This window comes from Mustelus asterias, chromosome 17 (genome assembly GCF_964213995.1).
Source record: "Mustelus asterias chromosome 17, sMusAst1.hap1.1, whole genome shotgun sequence".
Lineage (NCBI taxonomy): Eukaryota > Metazoa > Chordata > Chondrichthyes > Carcharhiniformes > Triakidae > Mustelus > Mustelus asterias.
In genome coordinates this window covers 18,325,885-18,339,554 of record NC_135817.1, presented here as the reverse complement: position 1 = coordinate 18,339,554, position 13,670 = coordinate 18,325,885, and the positions used below count along the sequence as shown (strand labels likewise).

At 44.9% G+C, this 13,670-nt stretch overlaps 1 protein-coding gene across 1 annotated transcript in view; it reads left to right on the top strand.

Moving 5' to 3' along the window:
• The first annotated feature begins 487 nt into the window (after window positions 1-487).
• LOC144506365 (coagulation factor VII-like) overlaps window positions 488-13,670 on the top strand; it is a 163,197-nt gene continuing 150,014 nt past the window's right edge. The window contains exons 1-2 of the mRNA XM_078232378.1: window positions 488-621; window positions 13,108-13,268. Of these exons, the coding sequence (XP_078088504.1) occupies window positions 552-621; window positions 13,108-13,268 (231 nt within the window). The 5' untranslated portion in view covers window positions 488-551. The remainder of the gene's footprint in view (window positions 622-13,107; window positions 13,269-13,670) is intronic.

Genomic DNA, 13,670 nt, shown 5'->3' with positions numbered 1-13,670 from the left:
AAAAACATTCAATTGCTTCACTAGGCAGGGAATTTCATAGATTCACAATCCTTTGGGTGAAGAAGTTCCTCCTCAACTCAATCCTAAATCTGCTTCTCCCTTTGAGGCCATGCCCCCCCGAGTTCTAATTTCACCTGCCAGTGGAAACAACTTCCCTGCTTCTATCCTATCCATTCCCTTCATAATCTTATATGTTTCTATAAGATCGCCCCTCATTCTTGTGAATTCCAATGAGTATAGCCCCAGTCTACTCAGTCTCTCCTCATAAGCCAATCCTCTCAACTCCGGAATCAACCTCCTCTGTACCCCCTCCAGTGTCAGTATATCCTTTCTCAAGTAAGGAGACCAAAACTGTACACATTACTCCAGGTGTGGCCTCACCAGCACTTTATACAACTGCAACATAACCTTTCTGTCAACTCCTGCTCAGGTTAAATGTGCAACAGGTCAGTGTGCCCTTGTGCAAAGCCTCCCCTCTGTACTTTGGCCAGTAGATTTCTGTTTATTTTTGTAGTCTGATCTTCAGCAAAGAAAACTTTGTCAATCTGAACATGGCTACTTTTCACATCAGTGTGGTTGCTTCCTGTGTTCTTCAGCTGTTCTCTGTTACACACTCTGCAGGTATGTTATTACATTCAAAGCCTTGGATTCAGCAGATAATTGTCAATATCCATTTTAACCCAGTGTGAATCATTGCTGGTGTCTCAGCTGCAATCATTCGCCTCTTCTGAAAGCCAGTGAAGTTGTTGCCTCTTCTGATAGCCAGTGAAGTTGTTGCCAGTTTTCTAGGCTGTCCCAGGCATTTGGGAAAGTTTGAAGAAATTGAGAAGACTTAGAGGAGAGTCGACCTTCAAAATTGGGAATGTGTTGGGTGGGGTTGATATGGAAAGAATGTTATAACATTTCAGGCTTCGAACATTTATGGAAAAGGACAAGGTGCAATCAAGCAAATAGTGCTTAACTACAGGAGAGGAGAACTAATGTGTGTTAAAAACGGAATTGGTGAATTTGGATTAAAATCACACAAAATGAATTGAACAATGGAGAGGGTTTTAAAAAGGAGGTGGTTTGGGTACAGATTAGGCACATTCTCATGAGGATGAAAGGAGAGAAACCTAAAGCTATAACTCCTGGGATCATTAAAGATAAAGAGCGAATGCATAAGTGGGTTAATTTTCTGCTCTATCCCAGTCCCATACATGGCCCGGCAGTGTTTGCCTCCAGTTGGGACATGAGTTCCCCTGAGGTGAGACTTCCATCCCCACCTGAAAGGGAAATCCCGTCTCCAAGAATTGCTGGCCAATCAGATGGTCGACAGCTCTGGTGTCCCAGTAGCACCATTGCAAAGAGTAGCCAGTGTCAGTGCTGCACCCAGCACCCCTTAACAATGTCCGTCACTACAGTGTGCAGGGGTAAGTCAGCAGTATGGGGGTGAGAGAGGAAGGTGAAAATCGCCTGGCCAGGCTGAAAGCCCTCAGTAAGGGAGGGGGCAAAGAAATCAAGGGCTAGATTACCCTCCTCTCCGCCACCCTAAGAATTGAGGCCAAGGTGGGCTGAGGCCTTTAAGTGGCCAGTACCTCATCCACGATATGTCAGAATTGGAGGGGGGGGGCGGGGGAAGGGTCGTGCAGAAAGTGTGTAGAATGCTCATACATTTTATCTGTCCCTACTCCAAGCAAATTTGGCACAGGGGTGGTATTGTGCTCACAGAGATTGAAGTAAGACCAAAAGATGGGACTTGTGTCAAGTATAAGTTTCATAATACAGTAGAAAACCAAGTTGAACATAGAGGTTGTCTAAAGGAGGGGAAATGAGGGAAAATAGAGAATAGAAAATATTCTATAAAAATGAAGGTTGTGGCCAATTAGAGACAAAAAAATCTTCCTGTGGAGGGAGACTGTATGGTGGATGTACTAAGTAACTACTTTGCTTCTGTCTTCATCAGAGAAGAGGATGCTGCTAATTTAACAATAAAACAGGAAGCTATTGCAATATTTTTCTGAATGGAGGTCGGTCGCCAGTGATAGAAACAATGTAGGGAGGAGCTATACGATAAATGGCAGAACCATAAAGGGTGTAGATACGCAGAGGGACCTGGATGTGCAAGTCCACAGATCCTTGAAGGTGAAGTCACTGGTGGAGAAGGTGGTGAAGAAGGCATATGGCATGCTTGCCTTTATAGGACGGGGCATAGAGTATAAAAGTTGGGGTCCGATGTTGCAGATGTATAGAACGTTGGTTCGGCCGCATTTGGAATACTGCATCCAGTTCTGGTCGCCACACTACCAGAAGGACGTAGAGGCTTTGGGGAGAGTACAGAGGAGGTTTACCAGGATATTGCCTGGTATGGAGGGGCTTAGTTATGAGGAGAGATTGGGTAAACTGGGGTTGTTCTCCCTGGAAAGACGGAGGATGAGGGGAGACTTAATAGAGGTGTATAAAATTATGAAAGGCATAGATAGGGTGAACTGTGGCAAGCTTTTCCCCAGGTCGGTGGTGACGTTCACGAGGGGTCATAGGTTCAAGGTGAAGGGGGGGAGGTTTAACACAGATATCAGAAGGACATATTTTACACAGAGGGTGGTGGGGGCCTGGAATGCGCTGCCAGGCAAGGTGGTGGAGGCGGACACACTGGGAACGTTTAAGACTTATCTAGATAGCCATATGAACGGAGTGGGAATGGAGGGATACAAAAGAATGGTCTAGTTTGGACCAGGGAGCGGCACGGGCTTGGAGGGCCGAAGGGCCTGTTCCTGTGCTGTATTGTTCTTTGGAGTGCCCCAGGGATCTGTTCTGGGACCCTTGCTGTTTGTCATTTTCATAAATGACCTGGATGAGGAAGTGGAGGGATGGGTTGGTAAGTTTGCCGACGACACGAAGGTTGGTGGTGTTGTGGATAGTTTGGAGGGATGTCAGAAGCTGCAGCGTGACATAGATAGGATGCAAGACTGGGCGGAGAAGTGGCAGATGGACTTCAACCTGAATAAATGTGTAGTGGTACATTTTGGCAGGTCAAATGGGATGAAGGAGTATAATATCAAGGGTAAGACTCTTAGCAGTGTAGAGGATCAGAAGGACCTTGGGGTCCGGGTCCATAGGACTCTTAAATCGGCTTTGCAGGTAGAGGAGGTGGTTAAGAAGGCGTATGGTGTGCTGGCTTTCATCAATTGAGGGATTGAGTTCAGGAGTTGGGAGATAATGATGCAGCTTTATAAGACCCTCGTCAGACCCCACTTGGAGTACTGAGCTCAGTTCTGGTTGTCTCATTACAGGAAGGATGTAGAAATTATTGAAAGGGTGCAGAGAAGATTTACAAGGATGTTGCCTGGATTGGGTGGCATGCCTTATGAGGATAGGTTGAGGGAGCTCGGTCTTTTCTCGGAGAGATGAAGGATGAGAGGTGACCTGATAGAGGTGTGCAAGATGTTGAGAAGTATAGATCGGGTGGATTCGCAGAGGCTTTTTCCCAGGGCTGAAATGGCTGCTACGAGAGGACACAAGTTTAAGGTGCTGGGGAGTAGGTACAGAGGAGATGTCAGGGGTAAGTTTTTCACTCAGAGGGTGGTGGATGAGTGGAATCGGCTGCTGTCAATGGTGGTGGAGGCAAACCCGATAGGGTCTTTTAAGAGACTTCTGGATGAGTACATGGGACTTAATAGGATTGAGGGTTATAGGCCTAGGTAGGTAGGGACATGACCGGCGCAACTTGTGGGCCGAAGGGCCTGTTTGTGCTGTAGTTTTTCTATGTTCTATATTGATCAGGATACAATTAGATCAAGAGAAGATAGTTAAAGAATCGTCAAATTAGAAAAGTCACTTGGTCTGAATCAAATACAACCAATGTCACTGAAGGAAGTAAGGCTGAAAATTGCCGATTGTCCAATCCCCCTTACATATGCTCATTGCTCGAGCACTAGAAGATTCTGTATGTTACACCCTTCTTTCAGAGATATAAACTGCAGTTCGATGGTAAACAGCAAACATTTGGAGAAGGAAATCTGCTGTCCTTACCTGGTCTGCCTTAAATGTGACTCCAGAACCACAGCAATGTGGTTGACTCTCACCTACCCTCCAAGGGCAAGAAGGGATGGGCAATAAATGCTGGTCAGCCAGTGATGTTCATGTCCAACAAATGAATTAAAAAAAGACTGAGTCTTGAGCAATTCAGCAAGGCAATATTACTGGTTCCACAAACCAGAGGCCCATGTCATGACTTCCACCTCCACACACGATCCTTGAGGAAGGACACCTTATATGTGTCCCTTAGATTGTTAAATATCTCAATCATTAAAAATTGCAAAGAATGGTTGCAGGGTCCATTGTCTTAGCAGACATGCCTACTGTAAATGTCCAGCATAGGTTATGAAATGTAGATGGCCTTTGTATAGCTTTCTTTGAATTTAGTCTGTGCAGCCTGCAGGTTATTCTTCAGAGTGGCTCTTCAGGGATAATGATGTGTGAGTTCCCCCGATACCGCCAGATGACTCCTTTCATTCAGGGGTCATTAACAGAATCAGCCATTTTAACGGTCCATTTAAGGATCAGATTTTATTTTTATTTTAGAAGTAGCCTTGAAAATATCTACACTTATTTTGTAAAAATGTATTGACTAAATAATGAGAATCAATGCAAATTTATTAGAGGTAAATTGTGTTCGAGAAATTTGATTGAGTTCTTAGATGAAGTAACAGGGTTGATGAGGGTTTTGCAGTTGATGTTGTGTACATGGACTTTCAAAGGTTGCTTGACAAAGTACCACTTAGTGGGTTTGTTAAAAATCTTAAAACCCATGTGATTAAGGGATCAGTGGCGTTATGGATACACAAGTAGAACATAGAACATAGAACATTACAGCGCAGAACAGGCCCTTCGGCCCACGATGTTGCACCGACCAGTTAAAAAAAAAAACTGTGACCCTCCAACCTAAACCAATTTCTTTTCGTCCATGAACCTATCTACGGATCTCTTAAACGCCCCCAAACTAGGCGCATTTACTACTGATGCTGGCAGGGCATTCCAATCCCTCACCACCCTCTGGGTAAAGAACCTACCCCTGACATCGGTTCTATAACTACCCCCCCTCAATTTAAAGCCATGCCCCCTCGTGCTGGATTTCTCCATCAGAGGAAAAAGGCTATCACTATCCACCCTATCTAAACCTCTAATCATCTTATATGTTTCAATAAGATCCCCTCTTAGCCGCCGCCTTTCCAGCGAAAACAATCCCAAATCCCTCAGCCTCTCCTCATAGGATCTCCCCTCCATACCAGGCAACATCCTGGTAAACCTCCTCTGCACCCTCTCCAAAGCCTCCACATCCTTCCTGTAATGTGGGGACCAGAACTGCACACAGTACTCCAAGTGCGGCCGCACCAGAGTTGTGTACAGTTGCAACATAACGCTACGACTCCTAAATTCAATCCCCCTACCAATAAACGCCAAGACACCATATGCCTTCTTAACAACCTTATCTACTTGATTCCCAACTTTCAGGGATCTATGCACACATACACCTAGATCCCTCTGCTCCTCCACACTATTCAAAGTCCTCCCGTTAGCCCTATACTCAACACATCTGTTATTCCTACCAAAGTGAATTACCTCACACTTCTCCGCATTAAACTCCATCCGCCACCTCTCGGCCCAACTTTGCAACCTGTCTAAGTCTTCCTGCAAACTACGACACCCTTCCTCACTGTCCACCACACCACCGACTTTGGTGTCATCAGCAAATTTGCTAATCCACCCAACTATACCCTCATCCAGATCATTAATAAATATTACAAACAGCAGTGGCCCCAAAACAGATCCCTGAGGTACACCACTTGTAACCGCACTCCATGATGAATATTTACTATCAACCACCACCCTCTGTTTCCTATCCGCTAGCCAATTCCTGATCCAATTTCCTAGATCACCCCCAATCCCATACATCTGCATTTTCTGCAGAAGCCTACCATGGTGAACCTTATCAAACGCCTTACTAAAATCCATATATACCACGTCCACTGCCTTGCCCCCATCCACCTCCTTGGTCACTTTCTCAAAAAACTCAATAAGGTTAGTAAGGCACGACCTACCTGCCACAAAACCATGCTGACTATCACCTATCAATTCATTACTCTCCAAATAACTATAAATCCTATCCCTTATAATTTTTTCCAACATCTTGCCGACAACAGAAGTGAGACTCACCGGTCTATAATTCCCGGGGAAGTCTCTGTTCCCCTTCTTAAACAATGGGACAACATTCGCTAACCTCCAATCTTCTGGTACTATACCAGAGGCCAACGACGACCTGAAGATCAGAGCCAGAGGCTCTGCAATCACTTCTCTTGCCTCCCAGAGAATCCTTGGATAAATCCCATCCGGACCAGGGGATTTATCTATTTTCAGACCCTCCAGAATATCCTGCACATCCTCCTTATCAACTGTAATACTGTCTATTCTACTCCCTTGCAACCCAGTGTCCTCCTCAGCTATATTCATGTCCCCTTGCGTGAACACCGAAGAGAAATATTGGTTCAATGCTTCACCAATCTCCTCCGGTTCCACACATAACTTCCCTCTGCCATCTATAACTGGCCCTAAACTTGCCCTAACCAACCTTCTGTTCTTGACATACCTATAGAACGCCTTAGGATTCTCTTTAACCCTATCCGCCAAAGTCTTCTCATGTCCCCTTTTAGCCCTTCTAAGCTCGCTCTTCAACTCCCTCTTAGTGGATGAGGAATAGAAAAAAACAGAATAGTAGTGGAGGAATAAATGTACAAAATTCTAGAAATATTCAACGGGTGAGACAATATTTGTTGAGGGAGGAGAATTAACAATTCAGGTCAACGTAATTTCATCAGTAACAGTGCTGGGTTGCTTTTCAAAATGGTGTTGTCTAGAATTCAGAATCTTTTATGTTTTTTTCCATTCCATTCCAATTCTTTTCTCTTTCAATTCTCTTCTTGCATCTAGTAATGCACTAAAGCAGACTGTTGTCTTTTTCAATAGCTAGTAATTCCCGGAACAGGTTGCCAGTCTGTTTCCAGTGGCTTATAGCTTGAGGGCACCACTCCACATCAAGCAAAGCTGGCCAGGAGTCTCTCCTGGTGAGCCTTTGGTGTGTTTGGAAGGATTTGTCAGTTAACACAACCTGTTTGGCCTTGTTATGAACTTCCTTGGCCATCAAATCCTGGGATGGGACTCGAACCCGGAGCTTCTGGCTCAGAGGCAAGGGTGCTACTGCTGCACCACATGACCTCCTGCTTTATTTTGATAAATATTTAAATAAACGTTTCAACATTTGTGTTGTATATGTAGTGTCTGTCACTTTAAGACAGTACAGCAGAAGTGAAGCAAAGGACCAATGGGAACTGAGTGGGAATCACATTGGAGAGAGAGAGAGATGGTCTTCTCAGGTATTTTACTTCTGGAACCATGTTGTAAAACATGTAGAACTGAGCTTTGTCCCAGGGCAACTTTCATGCTGCATAAACCTCCTATCCCAAAGTTTCTCTTATCAATAAATACCTTTTCTTTGTAAATAAGCCTGATCTATTGATGACAATATAACAGCCACAACATAGCAGTTTGCCAATGAAGCAAACTGGTAAATGCAATAAACCTTAATGAGGATAGCCCCTTGTCCAAAATGTGACATCAAATGATTTTGAAAATAGTCTATTTGATATTCAGTGAAATAAAATTCATGATTGTCCAACATGTAGCAGACTTCAGGATGACAGGAAGAATCTGTGAAATGGACAGATAAAGTTGAATGCAGAGAAGTCTGTAGTTGCACACTGCGTACCAGCTTTACTACATGACATCATTGAGAGTGTCAGAGATCAGAACCTCTTTTCTCTCCTTATAGATGCTGCCAGACGTGCTGAGATTTTCCAGCATATTCTCTTTTGGTTTCAGAACCTCCTCATTCCCCCACCCTGAGTGTGATACTCATCTTCTCCATTTTAGTTGTTTTTTAAAAATAAATTTTAAACTCGCAGCAATCTTAATGAGAACTGAGGGAAAAAAAATAAGTTTAACAATCCTAGAGAATGAATTGTGGAACCAGCAAGAGCTATTTTATTCCGTACAATATTCATTTTCACCAGGATGAATTCCTTCAGCTTCATCATTTTCCATGGCATATTTTCAGTTCTATTATAGTTTTGTTAACTGTCATCGGATGTAGCTTGGGTTTCAGTACTTTGAAAGTTTAATCAACTCTTCTGATTGTCTCAACCAGCATAAAGATTATCCCATGGCCGATCCTTAATCCTTATTATTAAAGGATGTTGTGATAAATTGATAAAGTGGCCTCGATTAGAAATGATAGCCTTGCAATCCCTGTCCCTTTCAAATGAAGCAGAGAAGTTGAAAGGTAGAATTCGCGAGCCGTGGATAACCAGGGAAATTGAGGATCTGATTAAAATGAAAAGGGAGGCGTACGTGAAGTTCAGGCAACAGAAATCAGATGGAGCTCTGGAGGAATACAGAGAGAGTAGGAAACAACTCAAACGGGGAGTTAGTAGGGCAAAAAGAGGTCATGAGATGTTCTTGGCCGGCAGGATTAAGGAGAATCCTAAGGCATTCTATTCATACGTTCGGAACAACGTTGTTGGGGAGAAAATCAGACCTCTCAGGGACAAAGGAGGGGAATAATGCTTAGAACCCAAGGGAATAGGGGAGATCCTAAATGAATACTTTGCATCGGTATTCACGAAGGAGAGGGACGTGTTGACCGGGAGTGTCTCGGAAGGAGGTGTTGACCCGTTAGAGAAAATCTCCATTACAAGGAAGGAAGTGTTAGGTTTTTTAGGGAACATTAAAACTGACAAAGCCCCAGGGCCTGATGGCATCTATCCTAGACTGCTCAGGGAGACAAGAGATGAAATTGCTGGGCCTCTGATGGAAATCTTTGTCGCTTCTTTGGACACAGGTGAGGTCCCTGAGGATTGGAGGATAGCGAATGTGGTCCCGTTGTTTAAGAAGGGTAGCAGGGATAACCCGGGTAATTATAGGCCAGTGAGCTTGACATCCGTGGTAGGGAAGTTGTTGGAGAGGATTCTTAGAGACAGGATGTATGTGCATTTAGAACGGAACAATCTCATTAGTGACAGACAGCATGGTTTTGTAAGAGGGAGGTCGTGCCTTACAAATTTGGTGGAGTTTTTTGAGGAAGTGACAAAAACGGTTGACGAAGGAAGAGCCGTATGGATTTATCTGGATTTCAGTAAGGCATTTGACAAAGTCCCACATGGCAGGTTGGTTAAGAAGGTTATGGCTCATGGGATACAAGGAGATGTGGCTAGATGGGTGGAGAACTGGCTTGGCCATACGAAGAGTTTTAACAACACCAGGTTAAAACTCTTACTGTGTTTACCCCAGTCCAACGCCGGCGTCTCCACATCATGACTACCATTGGCCATAGGAGACAGAGGGTAGTGGTCGAAGAGTCTTTTTCCGGCTGGAGGTCTGTGACCAGTAGTGTTCCGCAGGGCTCTGTACTGGGACCTCTGCTATTTCTGATATATATAAATGATTTGGAAGAAGGTGTAACTGGTGTAATCAGCAAGTTTGTGGATGACACGAAGATGGCTGGACATGCGGATAGCGATGAACATTGTCAGGCAATACAGCAGGATATAGATAGGCTGGAAAATTGGGCGGAGAGGTGGCAGATGGAATTTAATCCGGATAAGTGCGAAGTGATGCATTTTGGAAGAAATAATGTAGGGAGGAGTTATACAATAAATGGCAGAGCCATCAAGAGTATAGAAACACAGTGGGACCGAGGTGTGCAAGTCCACAAATCCTTGAAGGTGGCAACACAGGTGGAGAAGGTGGTGAAGAAGGCATATGGTATGCTTGCCTTTATAGGACAGGGTATAGAGTATAAAAGCTGGAGTCTGATGATGCAGCTGTATAGAACGCTGGTTAGGCCACATTTGGAGTACTGCGTCCAGTTCTGGTCGCCGCACTACCAGAAGGACGTGGAGGCGTTAGAGAGAGTGCAGAGAAGGTTTACCAGGATGTTGCCTGGTATGGAGGGTCCTAGCTATGAGGAGAGATTGGGTAAACTGGGGTTGTTCTCCCTGAAAAGACGGAGAATGAGGGGAGATCTAATAGAGGTGTACAAGATTATGAAGGGGATAGATAGGGTGAATGGTGGGAAACTTTTTCCCAGATCGGAAGTGACGATCACGAGGGGTCACAGGCTCAAGGTGAGAGGGGCGAAGTATAACTCAGATATTAGAGGGATGTTTTTTACAGAGGGTGGTGGGGACCTGGAATGCGCTGCCAAGTAGGGTGGTGGAGGCAGACACGCTGACATCGTTTAAGACTTACCTGGATAGTCACATGAGCAGCCTGGGAATGGAGGGATACAAACGATTGGTCTAGTTGGATCAAGGAGCGGCACAGGCTTGGAGGGCCAAAGGGCCTGTTTCCTGTGCTGTACTGTTCTTTATTCTTTGTTTATCTATTAGTGTCACAAGTAGACTTACAATACCACTGCAATTAAGTTACTGTGAAAATCCCCTCGTCACCACACTCCGGCGCCTGTTCGGGTACACTGAGGGAGAATTTAGCATGGCTAATGCACCTAGCCAGCATGTCTTTCAGACTGTGGGAGGAAACCGGAGCACCCACAGGAAATCCACACAGACACGGTGGGGTGTGGGGGGCATGCAGACTCCGCACAGACAGTGATCCATATCGGGAATTGAACCCAGGTCCCTGGCTCTGTGAGGCAGCAGTGCTAACCACTGTGCCGCCCTTTAATAATAGGTGAAGGTGAAACCATGGGAGGATCTTTATTCTGATAGAGACAATCGGAAGAGTTGGTTAAACTTTTCAAAGAACTGAAAGGGAGTCCCAGAGGAATACACGTTCATATTCACTTACACATTCAGAAAGCAAAAATCTAGCAAATTCGCTCGTGACATATTCTGCAATGAATAATCCTGCAGTGAATCTTGGAAAAGTGATTTAGTTCGGATCCCTGAACAGGAGGGTTAGCACTATGGATAGATTGAATGGTAGTGAGATCAATATCATTGTATGATTTTTGCCTCCACTCCAAACCTCTCCCTGGTAACAGTCTGACATAGAATCATAGAATCCTACAGTGCAGAAGGAGGCCATTCGGTCCATTGAGTCTGCACCAACCACAATTCCACCCACGCCCTATCCTCATAATCTCATGCATTTACCCTAGCTAGTCCCTCTGACACTAAGGGGCAATTTAGCATGGCCAATCCACCTAACCTGCATATCTTTGGACTGTGAGAGGAAAGCAGAGCACCCAGAGGAAACCCACGCAAACACGGGGAGAATGTGCAAACTCCACACACACAGTGACCCAAGCCGGGAATTGATCCCGGGACCCTGGCGCTGTGAGGCAGCAGTGCTAACCAATGTGCCACCGTACCGCACCAACGTGAAGCGAGTCTGCTCACAACCTTGGTATCATATTGTATCCTGAGGTGGATTTCCAACTTCATATTCATGCCATCTCTAAAACTGTCATTCACATCGTCTGTCTTCACTTCTGCCTCAGTTCGTCTACTGCTGAAATCCTCTTCTGTGCCGTTGTTACGTTTAAACTCGCTGATTCCAATGCACAGCTGGCTGCTCTTGCACATTCTACCGTTTGTAACTTGAGGTCATCCAAAACCTTGCTGCCTGTGTCTTGACTTGCACCAAGTCCCATTCCCCCACCACCACCTGTGCTCTCTGACCTACATTGGCTCGCTGTGAAGTAACATCTTGATTGTAAAATTCTCATCCTTGTTTTCAAATCCCTTACCCACTCCCAATCTCTAATCACCAGTCTCACAGCTGGAACAGTTTAGCCAAGTGTATGGTTGCATCTGGAATACAAGTCTTCAGCATTAAAACTTTTTTGTATCCAGTGCCTTCAGCCGTTTCTTGATATCATGTAGAGTGAATCAAATTGGCTGAAGACTGGCATCTGTGATGCTGGGGACCTCCAGAGGAGGCTGAGATGGATCATCCACTCAGTGCTTCTGGCTGAAGGTCATTGGGGCGGCACGGTAGCACAGTGGTTAGCACTGCTGCTTCACAGCTCCAGGGACCTGGGTTCGATTCCCGGCTTGGGTCACTGTCTGTGTGGAGTTTGCACATTCTCCTCGTGTCTGCGTGGGTTTCCTCCGGGTGCTCTGGTGCACAGTCCAAAGATGTGCGGGTTAGGTTGATTGGCCATGCTAAAATTGCCCCTTAGTGTCCTGGGATGCGTAGATTAGAGGGATTAGTGGGTAAAATATGTAGGGATATTGGGCTAGGGCCTGGGTGGGATTGTGGTCGGTGCAGAGTCGATGGGCCAAATGGCCTCTTTCTGTACTGTAGGGTTTCTATGATTCTATGATTTTCTATAATTGTGAATGCTTTAGCCTTATATTTTACAATGATGTGCTGGACTCCTGCATCCCTGAGGATGGAAATATCTGTGTAGTCTCCCCTTCTCATTCGTTGTCTAATTATTCACCACCATTCATGACTGCACATGGCAGGACTGCAGAGTTTTCATTTGATCCATTGGTTGTAGAATCGATTAGCACTTTCAATAACAATGCTGCTGCTACTGGTAAGCAAGTCTGTATTCCTGTGTTGTAGATTCACCAGATTGGCAGCTCGTTTTTAGGTGTGCTGGTGCTGCTCCTGGCATGCCCTTCTGTTCTTCCTCATTGAAACAGGGTTGGTCCACTGGCTTGATGACAATGGTAAAGGACAGTATTGGCAGAGAATTATAATAGATAAGGAGAGGTTACAGATTATTGCTGAAAAAATACTGCTGCTACCGAAGGCCTACAATATCTCATGGATGCCCAGTTTTGAGCTGCTAGATCTGTTCTCAGTCTATCCTACTTGACATGGTAGTAGGCTGCACAAGACAATGGCAGGTGTCCTCAATGTGAAGACGGGACTTCATCTCCTGAAGAACAGTTCAGTGGTCACTCTTAGCAATGTGAGAATGGTAGATGCATTGCTATATTTATAGAATTATCCAACACTGAATTGCTGTATTGCGCAAAGTAGTCCAATGCAGCAGATGTTCAATTTGTTGTATCTATTGAGATCTGTCCCATCTAGTCTTCCTGCAGGAGACTGAAGCCAATAGTCTGCTTCACAGAGAGAGACGTGCTAATGCGGGTCTGGAAGAGTTGAAAAGGGGTTCCGTCCAGCGAGAGTGTCAAGAGGAGATCTGCTCATATGAAGAAGCGAGGGAAGTGTTTGAAGATAAGAAGAGAACTGTAAGTGTCAATGCTTCTCCTTGACAGCCTCACTGACACCAGTGCCTCCCTCACACCCTAGTCTGAATCCCTCCCAGTCTGTAATTTGCACATCCTTCCACCATAGCACTCCAATCTAATCTGGATCTATTCACTCCCCCACACCATTGTCTGTTATCTGAATCATTTTAGTTCATCATACCCCTGTGCTCAGTTTGAACCCTTTACCCCTCACAGAGTGAGATGTGCCTGACAATCCATCAAAGCCCAACTCTTAACAAGCACACAATGGTCCAATCAGACTAACAGGCTAACTGGTCAAAGATCCCAACAAGATTGTACTATTGAACTTAAGATGTTGTGATTTCATGCATTCGACATATTACAGACTTATGCCTTTATTAACAAAATGGAAAAAAAAAA